Here is a 10,455-nt window from a genome sequence, read left to right on the forward strand (position 1 = left end):
TCTGACACTTGAAATATGACATTTCTCTCTGTTAACAGATTATATATATTTTCTTCTTGTTTGTTTCACCGGTTGTGCCTTGTGGAATGTGGATAATATGGATAGCGCTATTTAAACTTTTTTGCGGAATACCATTACGGTATCCAACAGATAAGCTTTTAACATACTATTTTTTTTACCATCGAACTCCACTATATTTATGAGATATTTCTTTATGCAAATATGAATCTAAAAGTTATAGTTTATTAATTGAGGTTTAACATGTCCTAATGAGCTAATGGCTGTTTCTACCTCCACCTGTTAAATTATATTTGTAACTGCAGAGTAAACTTTGTCCTCATTCATTTGCGAAATAACCAGTTCGCGCTTATTTTCTTGTATTTGTACAGTCTGGCATTAATTAGTCATTATTTAGCCCAGTATTATGATTAAACCACTCCAGACTAGACTAGTCAAGGATACCTCGGATGACCCAGCGCCGCCTGGAGGCAGCTATATTCCGGAGTCTGCCAGAGTACGGCGACGTACGGTGCCCCGGTTTGAACGGATCGCCTCACTGCGAGGAATAATGCCGCGTCGCGATCTGCGCAGAGTACGGTATCGTGGGCTGCAGCTACTGCCTAGCCGGCGACCCCCCGTATGTGACCAGCCGTATGGCACACGCGTAACGGTTGTCTTGCGCCCAGTCCTTGAGCGGTGGATGCGCCGTAAGCGCAAGCCCATCCGTCTGACGTAAGTTCTCACCGGGCACGGCTGCTTTGGTGAATACTTGTATCGGACGGACGGCGCGGCGGTGGATTCGGCTCAGCTCACCCTCGAAGTGTGCCCGAGATGGGCGGCGTTGCATCGCGATCTGACGACAGTCCTCGGAGGGGACTTGTCACTGGCGAGCGTCATCACCGCGATGCTCGGCAACGACGAGTTCTGGAAAGCGATGGTATCCTTCCGCGAGACAGTAATGTCCCAGAAGGAGAATGACGAGCGGATGAGAGAGGAGACGCCAACAATGCCTCTCTCTGCAGGCGACGAACGGGGGTGCGTAGGAGGCGCTACTTAATATGCCTCCAGTAACGCCCCTGTGCCCGTGTCGGGCCAGGATGGGAACCCGGTCCTGCTAGACACGACGTCGTCGGAATTGTTCAGAGGTGAGTCGGAAGTTCCCATGGAGGAGAAGTCTGGTCTTTTCGCCGGGGCCAGCCTGTCGTTGGAGGGACCCTGTTGCCTGCAGATCCGGAACCCTCCAATTAAAGCGGCTGAAGGCTCCCGCAGGGGTTTGGTCGGTATTGCACCCTCAAGTGCTGAAGCCGACATACGGTCTAGGACTGCCAACCCGGGCGTCCTGGATATCACCCGTAAATGAGTTCCGGTTCCCTTGCGATACCAAAAAAACGTCTAGTCAAGGATTAAATATTACATAAATATATAGTTAAAATAACACATAAAACTCAATTTCTCAATGTGCAATATTGAATGATATTTGGTATTCTCTTTGACCCCAAGTACCTAATGAATACTTCTATATCCTGAGTTCCCTACATATTAAAAACCGCCTAATTTGATGTCATCGCTGTCATTTTTAAGTCAATATTAACCTGTGATATCAACATTATTCTGAGTTTTAACAAATAGTTTGTAAGAAAAAGCAAACGAAGTAAAAGTAACAAGTATATAATAAAATACGAATTAATTTGATAGGGAACCCAAAACTATCAGTTCTAAAACTATCACAGTTTGTTATCATTGTTAATATCGTTTACTTGTGCCTTTTAGACAAAATAAATTAAAAAAAAAAATACTATATGTTTAACATCTCTAATTAAATATAATAAATAACACTTTAAAATGGTATTAAAACGAGGAGCATTAATTGTTATTGAAGGAGTTGACAGGACCGGTAAAACTACGCAGTGTAATAAAATAGGTGCGTAATATTGTAATAAAGATAGTCATGTTTTATGTACATATCTTTAAATATATTTTTTTGATTATTCAAATAAAGAAATTGTTGAAACCTTACGCTTGTGATGTAAACAGTGACTCAGTTAACAATAAAAAATGCATTGTTTTTAATAATTTTTTTTGGTAATCAATCCAGTTTATTTTCAGTTGAAAGTTTGAAAAACAAAAACATAAATGCAGAATATAAAAACTTCCCCAATCGTACAACAGAGATTGGAAATGTTATCAACAGTTATTTGAAATCGATGGTTCGTACAAAATTTTATGACATGTATTTATCTCAAATTTTTTAACATATAGAGCATATATTGCATTTATAAACTTGTAAAGATAATGTTATCCAATTAACATAAAAAGATAATGCATTATGAAAATTGATTTGATAACTTATTATGATGCACTTGCATTGGCTTATTCATCACTCGTGTAGTGATTGTATTTGAGTGTACCTACAAATGATATCTTATTTAATTTTTTCAGTTTTAAATTTTTTATAGTCTATTTTCATAAATGTTTACAACAGGACTTAATACTGCTTGCATTTTTTACTAGCAAATCTTAGTATATGCAAGGCAGTGAGAATTCTTAGTACACAAAATACATAGAAAATAATACACAATAATAGAATACAATATTATTTCAATTGAGTGTAATAAGACATTTTTTAAAATAAATTGTAGGCAAACAACAATATAATTATTTATATTTTTAGAATGAATTATCTGATGAAGCAATTCATCTGCTGTTCTCAGCGAATCGTTGGGAAAATGCAAATTACATTATAAAAATGTTAAAAGCAGGTACCACTATTATCGTGGACAGATATTGCTATTCTGGAGTTGCATTTAGTGCAGCGAAAGGTAAGATAATAGGTATTGAATAAAAAATATGTAATATGAGCTTAGTATCTTAAGTAGGTATGTCTATCAGTAATTAAAGTTTTTTAAATGTTGTTATTAATCAATGTATCTTCTGAAATGTAGACAAATAGTCACCTACTTTAAGAACAGATGTCTGTGTGTGTATTTTAATTAAATTTATTTATATTTGTTTCACTATAAGTGCAGTAGGGTAGTATATTTAGGATTATAAATTTATTTAAACATTCTTAAACTTGTTTTTTTAGGATTGGATGTAAATTGGTGCAAAGCTCCTGATTCAGGGCTACCAAAACCAGACAAAGTATTTTTCCTTAACTTGCCACTGGAGGCGGTTCAGAGGAGAAATGGTTTTGGTAATGAAAGGTAGGTATTGTAGATAAACATGATAACTGACACATATTTTTTGTTTTTATATTTGAAAAAAATTTATAAATGAACATTCATTCACTCATATAATCTGAATATAATATAGTAAAAATTTATGTCTCATTGACACAAAACAAGAATTTTAGACCTAATCATAAAATAAATAACGTGTTGGTACAAGTTGCAGAAAAGTGAATATAGTGATTGTGAAATATTTTTGATCAGGCCTAAGCCAATTCTCTGCCTTAGCCCCTTAAGGGGTCGTCCATTAATCACCAGCTGTGTTTTACCAACTTTTTAACACCTCTCTGATTTTATTTAGTGAAGTTTAAACTACCCCTTCCCCATACCCACCTCAATTACATATATTTTTGGTAAAAGTATATTACAATGTATAGAGTTATTATCTTGAAATACAGGTCTAATAATAATCTGATCAAATTTTGTTGTGATAAAAATGTCCAGAGAGACATGTTTATTTGGTTTAGAAATATCACTTTGAACCAAAAATAATTGTAATGTATTTACACATGATCTCATTACATCTGATTACATGCCCTCCTTGTGATGTTTCTTGATTTTTTTCCAAACCCCTACCCCGTCTCTTGAGCCTGACATTATAAATAGATGTACCCTTATATGATATAGTTGATTTTTGGACATCTGAATATCGTCAGATGACTCCAAATCCATTCCATCCGTGTGTAGTAATGTATATATGTGTCAATGTTGAATTATTTTTTTATTTCATTTAAAGCCTTAGACTAAATTAACAAAAGATTTTTAAACAATGTTACTAGATTTCCTATTTAATGCTGTTTGTGTTGTATTGTAGGTATGAGGTATTTGATTTCCAGAAAAAAGTATTTGATGCGTATATGCAGCTTAAAGAAGAGAACTGGGAAATCTTAGATGCAAGCAGGTAACCCCACATTTCTTTATTAATATATTCTTTTAAAGAATTTTTTTTTGAGGTAAGTCACAGCAGAATACATCCTGCTCAAAATCTGGAGCAGCCAGAATGAGGAAGTACCTCAATTTTACAGAAGACCACAACTTATTAATACGGCTCTCAAGTAATGTGTGGCGAGTAAGGTGGCCAGACCTCTATTGAGGGTCAGGAGTAGGAGCGATAACACATGTTTCAGGTATCTATAGGCTATGGTAACTGCTTACCATGTGCCGTACGCTTGTCTACCAACTTAGTTATATCCAAAAAATATAAACTTGAATCATTATATAATATATATAATATTTTCATAAATCAAAATATCTAGGTATAAGTATAAAAATGTATTACTAATATATTTCTCTTTAGATCAATGGACACTATACAAGAGGAATTAATGCAGAAGACGTTGTCAGTCATTGAGGATGTAAAGAACAGTCCCATTGGAAAAATATGGGTTTAAAAAATTGGTATGACGGTACATAAATTTTTTTTTGATAATTATTATTTTTATTTGAGTTTATAAGAAGTTTGTAAATAATCTAAATTTGAATATTTAAGTATATAATAAATAATAAATTTTATGTATTCTACTGAGTGATTCTGTTTGAGTGATAACTGGAGTGACAGATATGCACAATCTACCTTCATAAATAGTCTCCTTATTATTTTTAATTTTTTTTTATCCAAACAAAATGTTTTTTTATTGTTTCTTGTCTTTAGCTCTTCTTCTATCTAAATGTACCCCTACCTGGTCATAAGTTCTTAAATTTTAGTTGTAAATATTATGAAGGACTACTTTTTAATAAACAAATATTATTATTGTGGAAGAAAACTTAGGGTATTTGAGATGTATTGAACTTAAGTTGTAAATTAAACATGTGATTTTTTAAAGGATCTGTGCCTTTTTAACATTTTTTTTTTTCAATGTTTGTTTTTATTATATTGTTGTAGGTTATGGACAAGGACTGCATAATTTAAGTGACCGCACTAAATCAACAAATGAGTATTCAACAATACAGTACAAATCAACAGTATTTTAAGTTAGGGTTAATCTTAATTATGTACTTCATATCATCAATTAGCCATTGCTTTTAAGAGAATATTTCATTTCATAATTACAGATTACACTGTTCATAAACCAACAGAAAAAACTTAAAAATTTGTCTTGTCTTTTTCTTAGGATGGTTTTGATGGAAACATTTTTAGAAACTGACTAGCTGATTAGCTTATTTAAATTTGCAGCTCCGTATTATTTATAAAAATAACAGTTTACAATGAAATCATTATAATAATTAAAATGAAACAATAAATTGTGTTTAATAAAAACATTTGTTTTATTACTTAAGACACTGTAAAAGTAGCTTTGCTCCTTCAGAAGACTGCTGCTTCAGTATATTCAAATAATTTTTGGTCTTCTTTTTAAGTTTGCTCGATATTTTGTCGTTGTTGTTTTCGATTAGTTTTAAAACAAAGAATGAACCTCTGTTTGAAGACAGCCAGACTTTTAACTAGAAAAAGATTTCACAGCTTTTAGCACATATTTATAATATAACTAGCGGACCTAGCAGACATTGTCCTACCCGGAAAACAGCCATCAATTTTGATTGCTTACACACCGATAGCAGCGCCACCTACAGAGTCAAATTGAAATAAAAACTACCCTATCTCCCAAGTTGAACCAAATTACAGATGCTTACAAAATTAAATAAAAAATGGTTCAGTAGTTTCGGAGTTTATCGCTAACATACATTGTGTCACGAAATTTTTAAATATACAGATTTAATTATCAAATTATCACAGTAACTACAGAATTTTATCATTTATAATAAAAGTAATGTCCAAAAATAAAGTTGTAATAACTTCATAGAGATAGTAATATTTGATAAAAAGCTGATGTTTTTCCTTGAAAGTTTTCCTTTGAAAAGTTCATTTGAATTCAGAATGAAATTTAGCACTTACAGTTTCATCATCAATATTGTCACAAATGGCCTCTCCTAATGAGTCTGATGCAGTCTTGTCCAAAATTGCTAGTTTCTTTAGGCACATATGAATGCCAGCATCTTCTATGGCAAATACCTCTTCATCATTAACTTTAACTTTCCAATCTAACTGACATATTGCTTTGGCTAGTGCTTCTACTATTGTTTTAGATGATTCTGAAAACAAGTGCGACATACAAATTGAGTAAGAAGCAAAAACCATTTAAGCTACTACATTTTAACATCAAAATATTATTTACAGTATTTGTAAAACATCAATTGAATTATGATTCGCATTTTAAGTCAAAAAAACAACAAAGACATTTATAAACTAAAATCAAGTAGGTACTTGTATAGTTTGTAGATTTTTAGATAACATAAAATAAAAATCATATGAATTGATACATACCAACAGACAATAAAGCCACTACTAAAAATAGTGTAGTTTTAGAGCTGAGCCAGAAACTAGCATCGGATTCAATATCTGCCTTCAGTGCTGGAAATATTGCTTCTCGTAATTCAGACACACGAAGGTCTGCATCTTTCTTTGATGTACCACTTTTGAGTCCTTCTTCCAGAAACTTTATAAAGGTTGGGTGGAAAACTGTCGGGTCTTTTGGTTTTACGAGCCAACGTAAAGTCTGTATTAAAATAATTTTTTTTTAAGTAGAAACGAAAGTGTAAACTTTAATTTCTTAATTTTTTTAGCATAGCTTACCATATTCCCCCAATGGTCATTAGCGATATCCTTGATGTTGTTTGCAAGGGTCGAAACAATCACTTTTTTAACTAAAACAGTATCATCTACAGAATCAAAAATAGCTATTAATAACCTGTAGCCCGTTTTATGCTTGCTCAGTGGCACCACATGCTCCTTGACTACTTTTAATATTGTCTGCAAACAAATAATTAACTCATTAAATCTTCAAAAACTTTTTGTGATTTACCAAATAAAATTATTAATGTACTCTACATTGCTCAAATTTTTTAATTATTTTTTGTTGGTCCTAAAAATAAATTTGATTATAATGACATGTAAATTACACCTTCTTATCTTTATTAGTGCCTTGCCAGAGACACATACTGGCAGCATTGACTCCTGGTAAGGAATTACTGAGAGGTACAATTAGTGGACTCAATGTTGAGATCAACTCAACCCTGTCTTCTGAACTACACTCTCTAATATAATCATATAAAACAGAATGCAACAGTCTGAAAAAATCAATATGAATATAAATTACATACACATAGAAAAATGTTTTCATTAAATTATTAATATTCTTCACGTAACATTACTTACTCGCCATCGTGCAAATTTTTATCTAAGATTTTTTGTATGTTTGCTTTGCAAGACTGCAAGATGGCCGACTTCATTTCTGGACTATTCTTATATGCATCACTTAAGGTTTTTACCTTATTATCTTTTGACTGCAATTAGAAAATACAAAGAAATTAGAAAGTACAAATATAAAAACTTTCAGCTAATTTCATTAGTAATCAATAACTTTCATACATTTTTGTACATATCACCATAAAACTCCTGTTGCATGTGAATCTTTTCCTTTTTAGTCGCAAATTCTCCATATGCATAATCTAAGACTGGCGCACTGATTGTATGAGATGCAAGAGAAACAATATGACCAAATAACTTCTTTATAACTTCATGACGTATGTAGTCTGTTCCATACTTCAATATACGTGTCACAGAGTGGTTTGCGTATTTAGACCTCATCATGGGAACCATGATATCCATTAATTCTTCAGTAATTTCATTTTTAACATCTTCAGGGCTATGTTTAAGCAACACCTGAATAACTCTACTCAAATCGTGAGTAAGAGCAATGGACTTGTATTGGCCTTTTATTAAAGAATGTAATTCTTTGCAGGCTTTCATCCGAAAATCTGGTTTTACCACTTTTCTAAAAAAAGAAATTCACAGTTATTTAAACAATTGCTCTTTTAATTGTTTAAAGCTACTTATGACTGTTGTAGCGCAAATTTTTGATGGGCATCTATAGATTAATAAATGAAGCAAAGCCTTTGTAAGCCCTTTTTACAAAAATTGTGCAGACTGAGGAGTATGAAATTTCGCACACTTATAGTTTATTGAGGAGTGCAGAATACTAATATTTTTTAAAATTAATACATAAAATATACATTAAATTAATAAAAAAAAAAAACATAACACACACTTGCATGTATTTGACATTCAACACCCATATTATACTCTTTTGCTGATTATCAAGTTATTTAATAATTTTTAAGTTTTCTTTAATTTAAATTTTTGATTATGGTCAAATTTCGACCTCTGGGGACTAGTTTTCATAAATACTTCATATTGCATAAGATTATACATCTTATGGATTTTTGGATGTAATAATATAGAATGAACAAGTTTACTTACTGTGAGGATATTTTAAAAATAAATGTTTAACACATTTATATGGCATGCATGGTAGTGTGACCTACTGCTTAGTGCTTGTAATTAGATTAGTTTTTAGTATATTACAAAAAGATATTTTGTATATATGATACACAAATGTAAGAACCGAGCTTCAGAGCATTTATTCTTTAATTTTTTAAGCAATACATTTCTCACTTTTTTTATTTGGTAATATGCAATGGGTTATTATACTTTACCTTTGGATCTGAGCTGCTAATAACTTCGCTTTGTGAGATATTTCAAATATTTCAGCTGTAGCTTTAGCTTTACGCCGTTCTGTCCTAAGAGTCTTCTTTTCTTTTTTCATTTCAGACCACTTAGGTTTTTCACCATCACCTTGAGATGTCAAAGGCTTCTTTTTAGTTAAACTTTTGTTCTTATGATCATTTTTGTTAAATTTTTTGAACGTTTTCGTTTTATCTTTATCAAAATTAACTTTTTCACCTTTTACCTTTACATCTGATTTTTTTTTGTTTTCGACTTTAGGGCCAGTAAAAGTTACTTTCTTTTTCTTTTGTTGAGATCCATCGTTATCTGTACTTTTTCTTTTTACTTTTTGCATTTTGACGAAGTTTTATTGAACACGAGAGGTTATGTTCGGATTTGCTTTTTATTTTTACAGGGGTTTAAACTTTCATTCTTAATGAAAATGTCTTTTTCAACAAAGGAATCGAGAAATTTTCAAGGAAGTAAATTGAATGTCTTAAATTAAGCACGTTCAGCACGTGTCTAATAGGTACACATTTATATTCAAAATAAAATTTTAAATGTCAATCTGTAATCATTTATCAAGGGACTGGAAATAGACAAGTTTTGACATATTTAAAAAATAAAAATATTTATGAAAATTAAAATTACAAAAGAAAACAAAATGATTGAAAATTTATATAAATTTTAAAGAACGGTAAGTCTTTACATTATGATCTGTCGAATAAAAAAAAGATTAACCTAACCTATCTAAGCTCAAAATTTGACTGTAGATCGGCAAAATTTCGATACAAAAAAAAATAACCCTAATTATCTAACTTCAAGACTGGACCGTTTATCGGCATAATTACGTTATAAAATTAATTCGACGGCTCTTAATCTAAAGACTATCCAAATAAAAGCTTTATTTTTACATATCGTTATTTTATTCTTGTCTACAGAAAATACAATACAAAATGTCTTGGTAAGAAAAAATATAAATAAATAAAATGTTCATATTCATACAAAGTGCTCATTAAATATTTATATCTATTGACAATTTCGAACACTATTTAATTTTGTTTTTATTAGTCATAAAGTTAATTATAAAAGATTTTTTTTTTTTTTATTGAAGCATGTATTTGTATTTTTTCACGGGCTATTCTCCGCAACTCGACGTCTCAGTACGCCTATTTTGCGTGGATGTATTTGTATTAAGGGCTTATTGCTTAAGCAATTTTGTTAATTAGTAAACCTAAGTATATATTATGTAGTAATTATTAAATTAAATATGAGGTACTTATTGTGTCATATATATAAAGTAGTAAAGTGAATAAAATAAAGGTTTTTAATCGATACACTGATTTAAAAGTTTAACATCTCTGTAGCGAGAGAAGGAACAATCACGAAAGACTCATACATTAATGTCAGTTTTAGTGAAAGTGAAACTGACCAGATAATGTACGTTTGAAGCTCAGCGCTCAAAAGCCTTGGCAATAATAATAGTTTCTAAAATTGCACATGATAGTAAATATAATATATTAACACATTAAAGAATGTACCTAAATTTTACTATCAGAATTACACTAAGGGCGCCAAACTTTTTTTAAAATTAGTTTTAAGTTATGACAGCGTAGGCTGTACAGTGTGAAGCTTTTGCTACCTTTTAGCTAAGGCACAATAAAATAT

General features: G+C 31.5%; 2 protein-coding genes across 3 annotated transcripts; one reads left to right on the top strand and one right to left on the bottom strand.

The window, feature by feature from the left end:
* Positions 1-1,513: 1,513 nt before the first annotated feature.
* LOC123656876 (thymidylate kinase) lies at positions 1,514-5,464 on the top strand. Of its 2 annotated transcripts, none has more exons than XM_045592490.1 (7): positions 1,514-1,921; positions 2,107-2,207; positions 2,672-2,819; positions 3,086-3,203; positions 4,042-4,128; positions 4,525-4,633; positions 5,110-5,464. In XM_045592490.1, the coding sequence occupies exons 1-6, from the start codon at positions 1,843-1,845 to the stop codon at positions 4,616-4,618; spliced, it is 627 nt and encodes a 208-aa protein (XP_045448446.1). In that variant the 5' UTR covers positions 1,514-1,842; the 3' UTR covers positions 4,619-4,633; positions 5,110-5,464. The 2 variants fall into 2 exon arrangements, with proteins under 2 accessions (XP_045448446.1, XP_045448445.1); XM_045592489.1 differs by having other exon boundaries at positions 1,516-1,921; positions 4,525-4,625.
* Positions 5,465-5,468: 4 nt separating this feature from the next.
* LOC123656877 (protein penguin) lies at positions 5,469-9,410 on the bottom strand. Its single transcript, XM_045592491.1, has 8 exons — positions 8,778-9,410; positions 7,651-8,056; positions 7,438-7,565; positions 7,184-7,349; positions 6,856-7,032; positions 6,547-6,778; positions 6,118-6,314; positions 5,469-5,666 (listed from the first exon to the last, which is right to left on the bottom strand). Exons 1-8 carry the CDS (start codon positions 9,140-9,142, stop codon positions 5,496-5,498), a joined length of 1,842 nt encoding a protein of 613 aa, XP_045448447.1. The 5' UTR covers positions 9,143-9,410; the 3' UTR covers positions 5,469-5,495.
* Between the last annotated feature and the right edge of the window lie 1,045 nt (positions 9,411-10,455).

This window comes from Melitaea cinxia, chromosome 10, assembly GCF_905220565.1.
Source record: "Melitaea cinxia chromosome 10, ilMelCinx1.1, whole genome shotgun sequence".
Lineage (NCBI taxonomy): Eukaryota > Metazoa > Arthropoda > Insecta > Lepidoptera > Nymphalidae > Melitaea > Melitaea cinxia.

Coding starts and splice junctions, on each gene's coding strand:
- LOC123656876 (XM_045592490.1), top strand. CDS start 1,843: ATGGTATTAAAACGAGGAGCATTAATTGTTATTGAAGGAGTTGACAGG. Junction 1,922..2,106: donor TACGCAGTGTAATAAAATAG/GTGCGTAATATT, acceptor GTTTATTTTCAG/TTGAAAGTTTGAAAAACAAA. Junction 2,208..2,671: donor ACAGTTATTTGAAATCGATG/GTTCGTACAAAA, acceptor TTATATTTTTAG/AATGAATTATCTGATGAAGC.
- LOC123656877 (XM_045592491.1), bottom strand. CDS start 9,142: ATGCAAAAAGTAAAAAGAAAAAGTACAGATAACGATGGATCTCAACAA. Junction 7,566..7,650: donor ATGGTGATATGTACAAAAAT/GTATGAAAGTTA, acceptor TTCTAATTGCAG/TCAAAAGATAATAAGGTAAA. Junction 7,033..7,183: donor GCACTAATAAAGATAAGAAG/GTGTAATTTACA, acceptor ATTTGTTTGCAG/ACAATATTAAAAGTAGTCAA.